Consider the following 19,135-nt stretch of genomic DNA (forward strand, 5'->3'; position numbering starts at 1 on the left):
CCTGAAGTTCAAGAAAAAAGTAAGGGCCCTGTCTTTGGGTATTGGTGCTTTGTAACCCATTCTTAGTAAGTTAGATCAGGTTAGCTTGGGAGCGGGATTCAGCCTGTGAAACCATGCTGCTTTTTGGTCCTCAGATGCAGAGGCAGGTAAGAGGACCAGGAGCAGGTGACGTCCAGATGAAAGAATGGGAGCTCCTGCCTTTCTCTCTGATTCTGACACTGGCTCTCTTGGCCTTTGGGAAGCAAGAGAGATCCCGGACCTGCCTTCCATTTCCTCGGCTCTCCATTCTCCCTGAGTGCATCCTTCTGTGAGGAAAGAGCCTGGCATCAAGATCTAGCCTTACTCTGCTGAGACCATAAAATGCCATCAACTAAAGTGCCGTATACTGGGTAGTCATCCACAACAATACACTGCCAATCCACTAAGACTTGTATTTACCATGACTGATCTCAAGTGAATGAATCAATACTTTCTGGAAACGAATTTCCAAATTCGTTCAGCTATAAATTCATATAAATTAAACGGGAGTTACAGTCTGTGCCCCAGGTATCCTGTGTTAATGTCTTTTATTCTGCCTTGAAAATCTGCGCATCTGCTGGGGGGTATCCTGGTATCATGGGAATGGCCTATGAGACCTGAGAACTGGGTTTTAAACCTCATTTTGTCATTCATTCATTCACTCATTCATTCATTCACTTGCAAATATTTCTTGAGTATCAGCTAAGTATCAGCTACTGGGCTTGAAGCTAGAGATATAGAAATGAAAAAAAGACATAGTCTTTGTCTAATGAAGCTTAAAGTGCAGGAGATAGACAATTTTAAAAAGTGATACAAATAATTACAAAGCTGTTGTATAATATTATATAGTCTGGTAAAAAGGGTAGCTATATTGTTTCTTTTACTCTTCCATCTAATTTTGTTTATATTATGTACCTACAGCTCTAGACTAGTTGTTAGGAAATTGTTACAACCCATATCATCAAATATTCATGAGACAGCAGCTACAACAGGTTACCTCTTAGCTCAGTTTCCCTAGTCCTGATGTGATCGTCTTTGCATTTTTTTATTTTTAAAAAAACAAATAAAAAATAAACACACTTGTGAAGAAGATGGATGTTTATGGTAAAATCTAATGTGAAGCTTTTCCCTTGGATTCCTGATCTGAAGGGGACCAACAAAAATCTCCCTGTAATTTCTAACCCATATGGTAGCAACACAAGGAGAAAGAGACAAGCAATTAAATGGTAATTAACTGTACATCATTCACCAGCCTGTAGTAGAAATGGACCTCTGAATGTTCAGCTGAAGCACAAACACAAGTTTGCTGATGAGAACTTTTGATCCTTTAGTGTGTACTTTATGTACATTGATCCTAGGTGATGGAATTGCTTTTCTAATTTTATGTTATGTTGTTGAGTGGAAATTAAGCACCTAATTTAGCATATTACCATTTCATAGTTGGAGGGCATTGACCTCTTAAAAGCACTTGCATTGTGCCTCCTGGTAGAGTGCAACAAACGTAGTCAGTCCATTTGCCACCCACCTCTGAGTAGGGTCAGCCCTCGGATGCGAGTCTGAGCAAGCAGCTAAGGTCTGAGACAGAAGCAAAAGTAGGGTTCCCCAAAATCAGCCTCCTGCTTTTCAAAACTCTGAAGGATAGGGCCATCTGAATGCACACATGGCTCCTGTTACACTCCTGTGGGACTGAAATGCCTTGAAGAATGGAGTATAGTTTGGACAGCAAACGGGGGAGGAAGATTCAAACAGGGACGGAATTCTCTGCTTTATGGGTTTTGCTTGGCTGGGGGGCACAGTAGCCCCTGACCTGTGGTCAGCGGTATACAGCGCAAAGCTTTCATTCCAATGAGAACAGTGCATGTTCCTTCTTGGAGTCCTCTGTCCCCCTCATATGGACACGGTTTACATGCAAAAAAGATAGAATCCAATCCACAGTCACTTCATTTATACTTCCTGCCTGTAATAGTTCTACTGCTTATATAAGACAAATACCATTCTATAACTTTTTCAAAGTAATATAACTAGTCATATATTCCCGAAACATGGCTATGAGCTGTAATGGCAGGTAATATGCTCCTTTCCCTCTTTTTCAGTGACTTCTAGATCTAACTCTGCTAACGTGGATGAACAAGAATGAAAACCTTGGATGTTGGAGTTGGAGTTTAGTGGCTTCTATCAGTTCACAAAAATCTCTGCAGAATTTCATCATATTGTATCTTTTCTGGCTGAAATGTCTTAAAAAACAGAGGAGATCAATATGAATTTAACGGGTTTTCAATTCCAGACTATATAAGGGGGTCAAGTGTACTCTGCAAATAGATAATTGCTCTCATTTATTGATAGCACGGACTATATGCTGGGCCTCCCTTCCCGCTACAGTGCCTGTTATTACCTTCATAGAGCTTACCACTATTAGAAATTATCTCACCTATGTATTTGCTAACTAGTTTACTATTTGCCCTGCCAAACCCCACCCTCATCTCACATCTCCAAACTAGACATTTAAAGTCTGTGAGGCCAGGAACTTTGTTTTCTTCGATTCTATAAGCCTAGTAGCAAAGACCAAGCCTTACATATAGTAGGATTTCAATAGATATATAGCATTTAAAAAATTAATTATATACATATACGTTGTTATACAACTCGCTTTGCCAAGTTCATATGGTTAGAGAGACTTTCATCTTAGCGCATTTTGATTTATTTCATGCTTTTTAATAAATGGGTAGTATTCCATAGTAAGAAATTTAGATGGTAACTGTTCTCTTTTCTTACAGTATGCCAGTATTTGCACAGGACAGATCCTTTGAAGTAGAAAACTGGGACACAGTGCATCTACTCACATTTTATTTCAATATATTGCCAAATTGGTCTCTGAACAGGCTATGCTAATTTACACTTCACTTCCACCAACAATGAATGAGAGGACCCATTTCCCCACCCCTTTGCCAGAACTTCCCGTCATCAATATTTGATTTTTGCTAATCTGAAGGGGCAACATAGAATCTCTCATTACAGTTTAATTTTCATTTCCTTTATTACTACTGAGATTAAATTTATTTTCATATGTTAATTGGCCACTTGTATTTCTTCTTCTCTATATTTTCTATTCATATCATTTGCTCATTTAAACAATAGGGTCGTCTTTCTTGTAGATTTGTAAGGATTCTCTTGGTAAAATGGATGTTGATCATTTGTTATGTATACGGCTTATATCTCTTAATGTATCATGTCTTTTAATTGTGTTTACAATGTATTTTTCCATAAATTAATATTTTTTTAATCAAAGCTGTTCATCTTTTCTTGTATGTCTTTTGGATTTATGTCTCATCTATTCTTATAACACTTACACAGTTTTAAAATGTTCAGCTCTTTAATTCGTCTGTAGTTTATTTTTACATATGGTGTGATGTAAAGATCTAAATTTTTAGTTCAAATGAAGAGCCAATTGCCCCAACACCATTTATTGACTTTTTCTATTGACTTTACTGTTCTTTCTATTTTGAAGTTCCAGTATAAATGTGGGTCTATTTCTGGAAAGACTATTCTACTTAATATTTATTTATTTGTCTATCCTTGTGCCAGTTCTATGATATTTTAATTATTAAGCTTTCAGTATTTGGTAAGGAAAGTTCTCCTACATGGTTCTTTTTCAAAATTTTTTTAATCTACTGCAATTGAAACTATAAATTACTACCTTCTGGGATTTGGATCTTTAATGAGGGATGAATCAATGATTACTTTCTCATTATTGTCCAGGTTTCATGGTTTATTTGAAATTTTTGCTCTTCTTGAGTTAATTTTGATAATTCATTTGTCTTATAAAACCATTTGCCAAACACATTTTTACTAGTATAAAGTAAAATATGATTTTCTCTTGTAACTGTTTCACATCCCTAATGCTGTGTACTCGTGACTTTTGCATACCACTGTTTCTTGGGTTCCATATCTTCCTCTTTCTTGGATTCTGTTTTCATTTTGTTGGAGCACATCCTTGACTGATTATTTCACAGATCTGTGGAATGCAAAATTTCTTAGCCTTTATATGATTGAAAATACTTTTTGTTTTCTCTCCCTTTCTCTCTTTGTGCTCACACTTAAATTCTAGTTGGCTGGATATAGAAATCTCTGTGCAAACTAAGTTTCTCTCAGAACTTGGGTGATATTCTTCCCTCATCTTCTCTCTAAATCCAGGGATGCTTTGTATGTAGCCTGTTTATGGCTGTCTGAAAAACTTTAAGGATGTTATCTTTAAACATTTTAGCTATGAAATGACTCCTAAATTTGCGGGAGTATATATAATTGACACTCAAATCTCTCTCTCATTTATATATATATGTTTTGCATATATTACATATATAAGTTTTTGATGAACCGTTTAAGAACAAGTTGCAGACATTAATGACACTTTATTCTAAATACTTCAGCATACATCTCTAAAGAACAAGGATGTTTTCCCACATAACCTCAAAACAATTTTCACACCAAGAAAAAATTAACTTTGATTAAATATAATTCAATGCAATTTGATACAATACTATAATTTAATATATTGTCTACATTCAAATTTCTCCAATTGTTCCAATGATGTCCCTTGTAGCTTTTTTAAAACCAAAGTTTCCAATTAAGGGTGAAGCACTGCATTTGCTTGTCATGTTTCTTTATTCTCCTTTAATCTAGAATAGCACCCTTGTCTTTTTTCATCCTTCATGTCATTGATATTTTTGAATGAAGAGGCCAGGCCAGTTGTTTCATAGAATGTCTTTCAATTTGGAGTTGTCTTACTTCCACATGTCTAGAATCAGAGTAAATATTTTTGGCAAGAATATTATGGAAGTGATATTGTGTGCTTCCTAGTGTATTATGTCAGAAAGCACACGAGTCAGTTTGTCCCATAACTAATAACATTAGTTAAATCTTATTGATTGCTTGGTTAAGGTGGTTTTGGACAGCTTTTACCAATGTAGATGCAGGCTTTTCCCTTTGTAATTAGTAAGTAATTTATGGAGTGATTCATTGAGATGTTATGGCCTTTCAATTTAAAGATTTTTCTTGAGGTTTGGTAAAGGTTTTTCCATTTTTCTTCATTATCGGCTTCTCTTTATTCTCCCTCTTCTATGAAACAGGAGAGAATTCCTATTTCATGTTGGAGTCTCTAGATCTATTATCCATGTTTCTTAACTATCCCCCAGACTTCTTCTTTTTTTCTTTTTGAGGAAGATTAGCCCTGAACTAACATCTGCCGCCAATCCTCCTCTTTTTGCTGAGGAAGACTGGCCCTGAGCTAACATCCGTGTCCATCTTCCTCTACTTTATACATGGACACCTACTCCAGCATGGCTTTTGCCAAGCGGTCCCATGTCCACACCTGGGATCCGAATCAGCGAACCCCAGGCCACTGAAGCAGAACGTGCGAATTTAACCACTGTGCCACTGGGCTGGCCCCCAGGCTTCATATTTTTGGGGCTAAATTCTAGAAGAATACCTTGACTTGATCTTTCAGTTCACTATTTTAGGCTCTCAGTATTTCCATTGTAATTGTTAAGAACTGTGAAGGATCTGAGATTTTACTCTACTCGTGAGTTAGCTTGCCACAGTTTCATGGATACTGGAAGAAAACATGAGACTACTGGGTCAGAGACAAAGACAGTCTATTTCTCATAGAATAGCAGTAGCCAGAGTATCACATTTGTGTTGGTTTCTTGGGTCCTGATTCCCACAGGAAGGCATAAAAAGGGCCAGATCACATCTGCATACATAGAGCGCTGTGTGACAGGAGAGAAACCCTGGGCTTGGGGATCCTGAGTCTCTTAGAAGCATGTCTGCCCTTTGCTCCAGAGGGAAACATTTTCTGAATGTTTATGCTGATACTTTATACTGAATCGTATATACTGAACAGTAAGCATGCCTTGCTTTAGAGGAAGACACTGTCTCTATTTTCCAAGGCATTTGCTGAATAAACATCCTGAAAAGATAGTATAAAACAAAGGGCAGTCAGTGCCTCATTTTGCAAGATGTGCAGAAACGCAAGGACCAATGGAGAATTGTCTCCCAACACAAAGTAACCCATATGTTGAGTTTTTCATTGATAACATTTTTATTTCCAAAAACCCTGATTACTTCCTTTTCATTTCAGACAATTATTGTTTTATGGGTATGACAGATTCATAAATCTCTCTGAGAATATTGATTACAACTACTTTAAATTCTTCATCTGTTTCCAGTTCTTCAAGTATGAATTGTTTGTTTGTTGTGTTTATCTCCCTTTCAGGGTGTTGGTTTTTCTTAAAAATCTGATCACTTCTGGATGTCTATTCAGATTTGTATTTGAGAATTTTTGTTTGCCTATCATTCTTGTTACAGTGTCCTTCTGGTGTTTGTAGAGAAGCAGGATGTGTGGCTGGACAATGTGTGTCTAAAGCTTGTCTTCCAAGAGCTTCCCATCTCCAGTGATGAGTTACCTGGGCACTCTCCTTGTTTTTTGGGGCCTCATGCCTGCTCTGCATTTCTTATTTAGAATTCCTACTCCAATGAGATATGCTGAGCAATTTAGTCTGAGAAAAAAAACTGGAATCGTGCTCGCTTTCTTTTTCTTTTGTAGCTGTCCTTATGGAGGCTCAGAATTACTTATACTCTGCTCTGCTTTGCTGCCCAGTCCTGACACACACCGGGCATCCTCCTGGGGCAAGCAATGATGGTCTCTGTTGCTCAGTGTTGGGCAGTCCAGCTTTTCTGAATGCAATTTCAACATTAATTTCCTTGACAACAGTTCCAGAAATCTTTTCTGTTATTTGTATTTGTTGACTCCAAGTTTGAAGTAGCTCTGAAATTGATTTCATTTTTGTAGCAATTTTCTCCTGCATGAATTTCTTTTGTTTTTTCTCAAGTTTCTTCTCAGCTATGGTTTCCTCTATTCATTTATATCCACCAATCCAATCCAAATTGCTTTCTAGCTTTGAGAAATTCCTCAAAATTTCTAGTTTATTGAAGTCATCTTTCCTTGTTTCTCAGGGGCATGGAAGACTGTGTTTGCCAACTCCTATTTTCTTTTCCTTTTATAATTAGGAGGGGCATGTGACAGAGTGATGGCCAATGGCTTCTGAGCAAGAGTGGTGTATGCCTCTTCCAGACTGGCTCCTGAACATCCTCCCACAGGATCCTCATGCTTTCTTTTCTCGCTGACCACTGGATGGGATGTAGGGAATGGAAAGAACAACACTGCCTACCCCATCTCAGCTCTGGCATTGGACTATGACTTGGGTGAATAATGAATTCCTATTGTTCTAATCCATTGAGATTTGGTGTTGTATCATGCAATAGCTACCCTAGCCTGATAAATATAAAAATTAATATGGATTTATTCTTTTCATTATATCTTTTTCTCTCATTTCAATGGATTTTCAGTAGGAGGGAAAATATATGCATGAGTTCAGTTCAACATCTCTGGACAAGCTTTTCCTCCAATTACGCTCCTCCTTTTTTGACAACAGATGCAGAATGAAAGCAATTCATTCACTTGTTCAATAATTATTAGTTGAAACTTTACTCTGCTCCCAGGCACTGTGCTAATGCTGGGGTACAATGGTAAACACTCAAGGATCAACTCTAGAGGAGACAACAGATCAGAAACCAAGCAGCTACACCTCAATGGAACATGTGCCATAATCAATGCCATCATCGAAATGCTTGGGGGACACATTGCGTGGGCATCAGCCCAGCCTTGGAGGGCAACGAAAAGCTTCCTGCAGGAAGTCCTGTCTAAGCTATGACTCAAAGAAAGGGCAGGGGTGGGCCAGGCGAAAGGGATGGGCATGGGGTGTGATAGGGTGAGTAATATATTCCAGGCAGAGGAAGCAACTGGAAAGAACTTGCAAGTTCAGATCCCTCAAAGTAGTTAAAGATGCCTTGCGTGTGGCAGGGCAGGACACAGAGGGCAGTGAGCTGGGGGTTGCTGGTGAGAGATAAGGCTGGAGAGGTTAGCAGGGTCAGTTCATAGATATTTTTCTCAGCCACATTAAGGAGTCAGCAGAGGACAAATCTGGACAGTGGCCAATTTGAGTTCATCCTCAGCTTCCCTCCTTTGACCAGTTGTCCTTAGAATGGAGCACCTGTTCTCTACCATCAGGTGGGCTCTCAGGAAAGGGATCAACCTGCTTCCAAATGGTAACTTCAAGACAATGTTTCACTTCACCCAAGAGAGTGAATATGCATTTAAAACCATTTCTTATTATGAAATGAAAAACCCTGTCCCCTGAAAAATCAATTTCAGGCCTCAGTGAACAAATATTTGCTTGGGGAGAGGATGGAGGTAGGGGAGAAGGAGAGTCTTTAGAGCACCTTGAAATCACACTGTGCTGGCTTTTTCGCTGTGCAGAACTAGGACATCCCAACGTTGGCCACTTTCCTCAGTGCCTTGCAAAGCTTTTGCCTTCAGCTCCTTGGGGATTTCTATGTATTTTTAGCCTGTTTATGGATAATATAATAATGGAATGTTTTAGGAAAAGTTAAGGGAAAACACCCATGAAGCACATACCAGATTAGAAGGCTGGCTATTCTTATATTCGTGAGAAAAGGTCAGTTGTTTAGGAGGAACAAAAACATCTGATTCTAGGGCAGCCTCCAGAGTCCCACAGAGCACCTCAGCCTCAGAAGCCCTAGGCACTGGCCCTGGGAGACTGGGCTGGGATCATTTATTTAGGATGGGGGTCTTTTATCACACTCCACTCTAGAGACCTCTTTTCATCTCCTGATCTCTTATTTCTCCCATTCTCATTCCCCTCTATTCATATTTTCTCCGTCCATTCTTTCTTGCTTTCCTCCCTGTCTTCAGCCTACCAGTGACAGCAGGAAGTGTTGTCATAGACAGTGTCCCTTTGGAGGCCCAGAGTTTGGCCTCTACCATCCAGCAAAGTCAATTTTCTCCATTTGCGTAAATTTCCCCCGGAATGGAAACAAAACCAACCAATCTTCTCTGAGCTAACAATATATCATTGCACTATCATTTCCTTGAGGGCAGGGCAAATTTCCTATGTCCTTTGGACTTCTGACACATTATCTTCTCTGATGCTATGCACAGGGAAGGATTTCAGGGCAGTTTTCATACTGACTGTGAACAACAAATGAACATGGCTTACGTGAGATGGATGGGAGCTTATCCAAATAGTTGTTCTCACTCTTGCGCATTTTCATAGCTGGTAGGTGCTTTTTAACTCCATGCACTGTGAAAAGGACTGTGGAAACTTGGCTGCTTATTAAGTAACCCACTTTTACTCTTTCATGTTTTTATAAAGCATGTAATTTAAATAGAAATAAGTTATATTAATTCAGTTGTTTACCTATATTAAAAAATAGTTTCCAATGCTTTTCTACACTGTGGTAAGATGTTATTCACAGTGCTATAAAATGCATAGTGGAAAATAATAATTATTCCATACACAGAGCTCCATTCTTGCCCAGACACTGGGAAATAAACATTTTCCAGTTCAGAAAAGATGTGGAAGTATCCCCCTCCCCCACTGCCCTACATCCTTCTCTGTGCTTCTTATAGCATTGTAGTCCCATCGCTGCTCCCCGAAAGCAGCCATCCTGGTGGTTCCACATAGCTATGCAAGAAAGCAGAAGCATGGGGCCCCCTTGCAGCATCGGAGAAGAACAGATGATGGGAGATGCCTTTGGAGGAGGTCCCTATGAGGCTGCTCCATTTCCAGGCTCTAAAGTAGGGCAGAATAACGTATAAGATGTATTTACTGTATAATTAATTAATTCCAACCTTCTCATAATGGGTATCTATGGCTAAATCATGCTCCCTTTGGATCACACAAATGCTGCGTTTTATTTTATTTTACTTTACTAAATATAATCATTTCTTAGAATTAAACTTTTTTACCCAAAGTAAAATATTTTATAAATCATTAAATGATCTATGGAATTAACTTTCCCTCTCATCTTAAAAGCAACTCTCTGAACTTAGCGTTATTTTGGTAAGAAATTAAATATACAATGGATTGTAACCATTAAACATGGTATTTTGAAATATGCTCACTAATCATTAAATAAATCAACTCTGTGGCTAAAATTCAGCCAATTGTGCTATTATTCTTCATTTCTCCATTTGATATGTTCTCTTGCCCAATGAAGCTTAGTGGAACAATCACAAACTTTGCAGTGGGAGCAATGTACCATGTGACCTTGGGCAAGTTACCTCTTTCAGCCTCAGGTTCTTCATCTGTAAAATGGGGGAAATAATACTTGAGGATAAAATGAAGTAACACGTATAAAGCAGCTCGCAAATGGAAGGTATACAACCCATGGAAGCTATTATCATTGCTATCTACTCTTCAGCTGACATCTACTTTGACAAAAGGTTATGAATATGGTGTCCTACTAACAGTTTGGTATATGAAGACATGAGGATAGAATAATAGATGGTTGTAGATTACCCTTAGACTCCAGAAGTTGGTTATGTTTATATTCTTCAAACAGTTTAAATTTGTTCTTGAGTCCTTTGCATTAGATACCAGCGTTTATGAGGTTGTTTCCTCTTGTCATTCAAATCTCAGATTAAATGCTATCTCCTCAGAGAATTTTGACCACCCTTTCTAAAGTGGCCACCCAATCACTTTCTTTTACATCACCCATTCTATTTTAATCATTGACATTGCATTTAGTATTGGGGGTTTTTAGAACATTTGATTTTTTAAAAATACTACTTCTCGGGGTCGTCCGGTGGCACAGTGGTTAAGTGCGCATGTTCCGCTTCAGCGGCCCGGGGTTTGCCCGTTCAGATCCTGGGTGCGGACATGGCACCACTTGTCAAGCCATGCTGTGGTAGGTGTCCTTGTATAAAGTAGAAGAAGATGGGCATGGATGTTAGCTCAGGGCCAGCCTTCCTCAGCAAAAAGAGGATGGGCAGCTGATGTTAGCTCAGGGCTAATCTTCCTCAAAAAACAAACAAACAAAAATAATAACTACTTTTCTGTGCCAGACTATATACTCTACAAGAACAGGGATCTCTTCAGCCTTGGCCATTGCAGACTCCCAGCCCCTAGACCAGTGCCTTACATATGATAGGTGCTCAATAAATATTTCTTCAAAGAATGAATGCATGTTTCCACTCAGAATTTGAATCATAGTCTATTTTAAGATTTATTCTGCTTCATTTCTTCTAATCTGCTGTTCTATTTTAGTATCAACTGCCTCATTACATTGGAAAATAAGGTCTTTACTTTTGGCTATATTCTATTTCTGTCTTTATGTTGCTCGTTTCTTTTATTGGTGTGGGTCACTTCCTTTACATTTCTTAATATGACGCTGAACACACTGGAGTCTTTATTGCTCATATTCTATTCTTTGTCTTGAGTTCATCCTGTATTTTGCTGGATGGTGGTTCATTAATTTCTCATTAGAGCATCTTGAGCTCTCGGCTCCCACTAGATTTTGAATTAAGATCTTTCAACTAACATTTCTCTATTCTTTCCCTTTTGTGATTATATTTCCTCTGTATATTTTTGTCTCTGTATATATCATGATGGCACACTTCAGAGGAAGAACCTGTCTTATCTTAGGCGGAGGAAGGGAGGATGGCATACCCTCATATGACCTGGGGACAATTTTGCTGTAAGCTATGGCAGAGAGGTAGAGCAGAATCAGAGAGGGTCACTGACAGAACAAGATGAGTCAAGAAGAAAGATGGGAAGAGCAAGCTCACACATGAAGGGGTGCTGCACTGCAGTGTTCTATCATCTCTGCTCCTTTCAGAAGGGGAATGCTGCCCAAACTGGTTGAATGGGGAGAGAATGTGAGATAGAGGAAACCCACGGTCGAAATAGCAGAATCATCCAATTTCCTTAGAGACCTGGCTCCACTTTCTGCCAAAGGAGTGAAGGAAACGGGCAATCTCATTTCCTCTGGTGGCAAGAAACAGGTATTAATGGTAAATGTGATACATGGACTCAGTTATGGGAAAAGATTTTCCTACCTAAGTACCTATGAAGAAGTGAGAACAACTATTTTTCATTATAAACATAGAAATTAGACTTTGTCAAGTAATGGTCCAATTTACAACTTCAAGTGCTAAAATATGAAACTACAAAATGACTAAAAGTATTCCCACCTGTCGTCTTCTTGAAACAAACACAGTTTTTCAGAACCACACTCTGCATGGTACAACCCAATAGACTTTATGAAATATGGATTTACCTCACATTACCGTAATTTACTCTAACTTTGTTGGCCATAAAAAAAGAAAATCATTTTAGTCCTTTTTTTTATTTCTTTGGCAATAGCATTATCTTGTAAAGTATAAAAGATTTCCAAGTAGATTGTACCAATCGGATTTATGAGACAGTAAAAATTCAGAAGCATGGTGATTGAAAAAGCATGAAGATCCACCAAAGATATTGTTAAGGACTAGGATATTTATAATTTGCTTAATTGGGACAGAAGGACAATCTTCATTACTAAATTCCAGCTCACTGCAGGAGCTTCAAAATGATTTGAGGCTTATTTTTCCCAGAAAGAGACCATTCTCTTCACTCCTGCAGTGACCATGTGTGTCCTTTTTCTCTAGACTAAACTCATAACTACTCAATACAATAGTAAAACTAAATGTGATATACAATACTTGCTGGACTTCTTGTGGCAGCCAGGGAGGTGATTAGAAATAAGAATAAATTCAAAGTACAGATAACTGTGAAACAATTTGGTTTCGGTATCTAATCTCAATGAAAAATTGACCAGAGACTCTCATATAAGCCAAACTTAATGACTCAATTACAAGTCCTTTGTTTTTCTTGATGGAAAAGAAATAGTAAAGAAGAGGGGAATGGCCAACTTGTAACACAGGGAGGGAGAAGAAACACTTAAAAGTTATCAAAATATGTGTTTTTATCATAGCATTAAAAGAAACATACCAGAAAGAGATTCTAAGCAGAAAGAGATTTCAAGTGTTACAGACTAGAATGGGAGTCACTCTTCCCCAGAGACTCTGAGGACTGTTTGATTTCTTGAAGGAAGGGGGACTTAGGAAGGGCTTTAGACAGGCCCCTTTCCTAGCCCAAGGCCACACCAGAGACACCACTGTTTGGACAAAGAGTATATTACCTGGCATCTTAAATCTTGGTAGACAGACTTTTTCTAGTGGATAAATGCTCTTTTTGCTAAGACATGATTTTAATATATCTATAGCTGTATCTATCTATCCATCTATCTATCTATCTTTCTATCTTGGAGAAAGGGGACTGATTTCTTCATCCATACTTCTCCCTGCCACTTCTATCACCTTGCTTGAAATTTGGAATCACCTACACTTCAGTTTCCACTCCATTGCTCATTCAGAGTCTATGCATATTTTTCCCTAATCGCACATCCTGACTCAGTCCCTGAGGATGTCATATTAGCAGAACCTTCCTCCCCACCCTTCCCCCGTGTCTTGTCTTCATAAAGACGAGGCATTTGTTTGCCTTCCACTGCAATACTGCAGGAAGGTTTCTCAGGCTTGCTGACTCCTCTCAGTCTACTTTTATGAGTAGGGATCCCATGTTTCCAGGACAAGATACATGTTACATCTCTTAATTTGCCCAACTCTTCTCTTAAAGTTTAATACTCTTGTTCTGGGTCTGTGGACATATTTTTTCCTTGACTGATTTCTGGCAGTCCACGGTCACTGGAGCCGAGTACATCTACTCTTTTCAGCCAGGGCCTCCCAGATCATCAGCAGCAGGTTTCACATACTTATCGTGTATTAGCTGGAGGCTTCTGGACACAGACAGGTTACTCTCTAGTTTCCAATGATACCAAAGACAGAAAGAACAAAATCTAGTGACATCAGCTGACATCTTCTATGCTATCCTGATGATGGGAATATAAACTAGCAAATGGTACAAACAAGCCAGGAGTCCAAAACAATAATTAAACGTTAATCCCTTAGATGTAATGATTAATGGAGAGAACAAAGAAATAAAAAATAAATATAATACAAATATAGGACTAGGAAAACTAAAAATGATTTTTCAAATGGAACTATACCTCTCCCAAGAGCTGGTATTTTATTTGGCATTCCAGAAATTTCCAGGAAATTTGTCAACTATATATTTTAATGCATATGTTTTCTAGTGCTTTATTTTTTCTGGTTTAATGACATTTTCCTTGCTGCCTACTGCTAGTCACTTATTTCCATCTTCAATGTAGTTTTTTAACCCTAAATATTACTATTTTCTTTACTCCTCATTTGAGAATTTCTCATTAATAAGGAAGTCTACTCCTCATTGCCTTAACTGTACTGGTACCCAGACAAAGGTACAATCCATAAGACAATTAGCTCTTGGACTTGCATTCTGGAAAAAGAAGAGGCTTGCCAGGAGTGGATGGTATACACACATTTCAAAAAAAAGGAGAGATATATGGTTTGCTGACTACAGATGGTGATCAGAAGGTTACAAATATATTCAGTTGAAGAAGTGCCCAAATAAACTGTTCTTTTAACTTTTTCCAGCAGCAAAAGAAGTAAACTTAAAGGAGTTTCTAACTCAGAAGTTCTGGGGTAGGGCCCGAGAATTTGCATTTCTAACAAATGATGCTGATGTTGATGCTGCTCGTTCAGACTACACTTTGAGAACCACAATCTTATTTCAATGGTCATATCAAGGGTTCACGAAGAAAACATGCTGTGTGAGCCATCACAGAGCTCATGCTCATCAGAGGTACTTACCACTTTTGTATTTGCTTTTCCTGGGCTTAGGGGATAAAGAAGAAAGCATGCAGCATAGTTGGAAGCATGTCCTTAGATGAGTGGACAATGGCAAGGTAAAGGCTTGGAAGTTTTAATTTTTATTCATATGGTGGGGTGATTTGTTTTTGTTTCAAAGGGTAGAGCAACAGTTTTCAATCTTCATTGTGCATCAGAATCAGCTGGTGTGCCCCAGAGATTCCGATTCAGTAGATCCTGGAGAGGATCGAGGAATCTACCTATTTATCCAGCATCCTGAATAATTTTGAAGCAGATCTTCTAAGGACTAAACTTTAAGTAATAATGATTTTAGAAGAATAAAATAGAAATCCAAGTGGAGACTTGACAAATCAAAGACGCTATCAGGTATATTCTCTTTAGAGTTGTACATAGGTTAAGCACTAGAGCAAGATGCAGGGGTTTATCATTTTTTAAAGAAGAGGTAAGGAAGGAAGCAGATCAGAGACTGACAATGAAGACAGGAAGCAGTGAAGAGCAAATGAGCTGATCAGTTAAGAGGTGATGTGGTTTTGCTTTGTGTGCTCAAGACCAAATACGAGAGGAAGGAATCTGGATGAGGGAATCGCTTCTACTTTTAAACAAAGAGCTAGCAGAGAGGAATATACCTTCCAAAAGTCACGTGTGAAAAGGCAAAAATTAGGAGTGGATGGCAAGAGACCAGGCAGCAAACCAAGGAGTTTGAGTGAGAGTGGGGGTGGAGGTCTTGGGGTGTTAAGGGCATGTCATCAACAAGGCAGATTCCAGTGGCAAATGGGCACGAAATACTGCAGGTGTAGCCAATGCAGACCTGGGGAAAAACTACCTGTACCCAGTCTATCCAACTATCCAACCATGATTAAAAAGAACGAAAACACTACTCTGTATGTGTGTTTACGTGTGAATGCACATGAGTGTGTGTGTGTGTGTGGGGAGGGGGGAGAGAGAGAGAGAGACAGAGAGAGAGACACAGAGAGAGAAAGAGAGAGAGAGAGAGGACAAGTAAAGACACCAAGCCAACAACAACCTGTTTGGATGTCATCAACATGTCTGAGTATTCAATCTTCTGATGAGGCATCAGGACTGTCAAGGAGCTAATCTCTCCAAACATGTTCACTTGTATTAACAACAGAAGTAAAGATGGAAATTCTTGAAAGTTCAGCCTTTAGAAGGCAAAAGGAAAAATAAATAATATTTGTATATCAAATATTCTCTCTTTGGAGCAGCGTGGCATAATCTTGTTTTTAGTCCTGTTGTGTGCACACATATGTGTGTACACTAGATTTGGTTTTTACAAGTACTTTATCATATCATTTAGTTCCCCCCAAATTGCAGGCTCATTTGATTGCAAATCTCTATTTTAACTATTTCTTCACCTGAAATCTTTTTTTCTTCCCTACCTAAACCCCATCTTCACAACCCAGCTCAAGTCTCACCCTTTCTACAAGATTTTCCCTGACTATTACAGAGTTTACTGAACTTTTCTATTTCTGAATTTAAGTCATAGGCAAGTATTACCTTCTATGTACCCCCCTATTCTCCTGAGCTCAAGCACAAAGTGTTTGCATTTAGAAGGGTCCCAATAAATTATTGTTTGATGAATTAGGAAAAATATAGGTTGAATCCTCCAGTAATGAAAACTTTTGACTTCCTCCCCAGCATACATTCCATTTCACCCTCTCTCATCACATAACAGCCACTCCTCTCCTAGTTCCAGAAATGAGCCTTAATTGTCAGTATAACTCCACCCATGTGGCTACAGTGATTGGTTCAAGTGTAGACCAATGATCTGACCTGGGTCAATCAGAATGAAGCTCAGGACATTTGCTACTCTATAGTGGGGAGAAGTTCTCTCTTCTTATGGATCCTGTGGGGTGCAGATGTGATGACTGGAACTGCTGCAATCAGTTTGCTAACATGGGGGAAGACAGCCTGAGTAAAGCCAATACCCAGGAGAAGGCACAGCATCACTCAGAATAGAACTTAGAACTCTGAGCAAACCATGCAGAAGCCACTGCCACGTCTGGAGGCTTCAGTCATTTGAGCCAATATATCCCCTTTATATATAGTTTAAGCCAGGTAATGAGATTTTCTATTACTAATATGCCTCCCTATTGTTTGCTGAGTTTTCCCTATTTTTAAATCTTTGGGATACAATATTGAATCTGTCTTCTTGCAACCTAATTCATTTACGGAAATAGCAGCAATCTTGCATAGCATTTACTGCCCTCATAAGATCATTATATATTTTTGCTGCCTATGCTGAGTCTAACCAAAGTCATCTTCACAAGTGGTAAAATAAGAAATTTGAGAACTGTTTCTATGACAATTTCTGTTTAAGGTGATCAGTGTTCTCACGCACTTAGATAGTATTGATATAGACTTATTAATTTATATCACACATTTCCTGAACGTTGACATCCATTTTAATTGTGTGTAGATAGACATACAGTGCCAAGAGGCCTTTGCAAAAGACGGGTCTTTGTTTAACATCCTCAGTGTTTATGGCAACATATTAAGTGTAGGTACCTTTTCGATGAAACTGAAGAGATCCCAGCAGACATATGGATTTTAGCATCTCTGTGGCGTACATTTCTAAGCAGCACTGCAGCTGGATGTAAAGCCTGCAGATTTCTGGATGAATCTCACCATCTTCGGGGCTGCAACAGAATGAAAGAGAAAAGCTGTGAACATTCTCAAGATTTCACTCATCAGTCATTTGTCTCAGCTCCGAGATGGGAAAATGCTCGATAAAGATTCCTCAAAGCCTGGAGTCTAAAAAATAGGACTTTCTCCTTTCAAACCAGTGACCAAAGTCACAGTTCTTACATAAGTGTCTTTCTGACTAACAGCTCTTAATTTTTTTCCCCTTCAGCAGCAGATTTCTTCTGGGAGCTTAAGATCATAAATGTTTTAAGTAATTGAAAATATCAGACATTTTCAATTTAAGTGTTGGAACAAATTTCCAAAATATATTTAAACTATAAAAATATCTTAGCCTGCAAGAAGAGATTAAAAACTCTTATTTTTAGAGAAACTAGCGAAGAGCTCTTCAATTATTAGTTATAAGATAGCTCTTTAATATTAAGGCCCTGGAATAATATGATTAGAGAGTCATTTGATACAAATGGCTTGATACAAATCATCTTTATCAAGGTCTTTTGTCTCAGTCTAAAGGATATCCCTTTATTGTTTGCTATGGTTAATTTATCAAAGGCCAAACGTTTTTAATGAAAAAATAAAAATTTTATGAAGAGAAAAGTAATAAAATTCTAATAATTATGCTTAACAATCTAAAGCTAAATAAACACTGAACTTATGTTCTATAATTTGTACTGAAGTCCCTGAGCCTTTATCTATTAACTATGATAAAATATATAAATGTGAATATGATGAAACACGAAGTGATCACTTTTATCTTTTGATTAAGAAGAAAGGAGTTAGTTGTGACAAGACTCTTTCTTTTATATGCAACTAAAATAGCCTGTGTTGAATAAAGCAAGCTAAATAAAAGAGATGATGTTTAGAGATAGATTAGAAATGGAAGAAGCATAAACGTGAACTCTGTCAACTGTCCTAATGTGCTATCTTTACTTCTATCCCCACGCATTTAAAATGCAGTGAAATCTTATTAGATAATGCAGCCTTTGGATTTGATTCCTTTGTAAAGTGGGTCAGTGGCAAAATGTCAGGAGTAATTATCAGGAAAAAAAAATGGTGGCTTCATTTTTATTTAAGTTTTGAAATCACAGTAAAAAGAATTTATATTTACACAGCCCTTTACCCTGATAGTTTTCATTTTCAATACTTATTTAGTAGATGAGCCAGAGTTGGTCTAACTGTGTGGCTTACACAACACAGGAAAATGCAAGATTCTTTGCCTCAGTACCAGTGTTACCTGCACAGGCATCCTGTCTTTCCTGTGTCAGATAGAACAAAATGCCTTAAAAGAGCTTACAAGCAAAATGTGGCTTCATCTGAAAAATAAAATTCTACATCACTTTCTCATTGCGTCTCATGGGTCCAGCCCTAGGCCAACATTGGAAGCATGTCTATCCTTGGCAAAAGTCCCAGATTTCCTTTCAGAGCTTCCTCCCACAAGTGCCTTCCACCTTCGGGCTGTCCTCCTGCTACCTGGAGTTCCTCCACACCCCCTCCACCACACACACACACACACACAAAGACTCATCATTTCACATCATTGTCAGCCTTTCAAAATGTCTCTGACTGTGTCCTACCCCTCATGGCCCTGGTGGACTCTGAAGGAATAATGGGCATCAATGGTCCGTGTAATAAAAACTGATCCTGGTGTATTAGCTGCTAATACATTGCTTTTGATAGAATAATTTGAAGATAGTGTCTTACCCCAAAGGCAGGCAAGCGGGAAAAGATTTTAAG

The 19,135-nt window shown here is 38.4% G+C and overlaps 1 protein-coding gene across 2 annotated transcripts in view; it reads right to left on the reverse strand.

Moving 5' to 3' along the window:
- RGS7BP (regulator of G protein signaling 7 binding protein) overlaps window positions 1-19,135 on the reverse strand; it is a 104,740-nt gene that overhangs the window by 19,751 nt on the left and 65,854 nt on the right. For both annotated transcript variants that reach the window (XM_023625615.2, XM_070246208.1), the window contains one exon: window positions 17,267-17,397. In XM_023625615.2, coding sequence (XP_023481383.1) covers window positions 17,267-17,397 — 131 coding nt within the window. The remainder of the gene's footprint in view (window positions 1-17,266; window positions 17,398-19,135) is intronic.

This window comes from Equus caballus, chromosome 21 (assembly GCF_041296265.1).
Source record: "Equus caballus isolate H_3958 breed thoroughbred chromosome 21, TB-T2T, whole genome shotgun sequence".
NCBI classification, from domain to species: domain Eukaryota; kingdom Metazoa; phylum Chordata; class Mammalia; order Perissodactyla; family Equidae; genus Equus; species Equus caballus.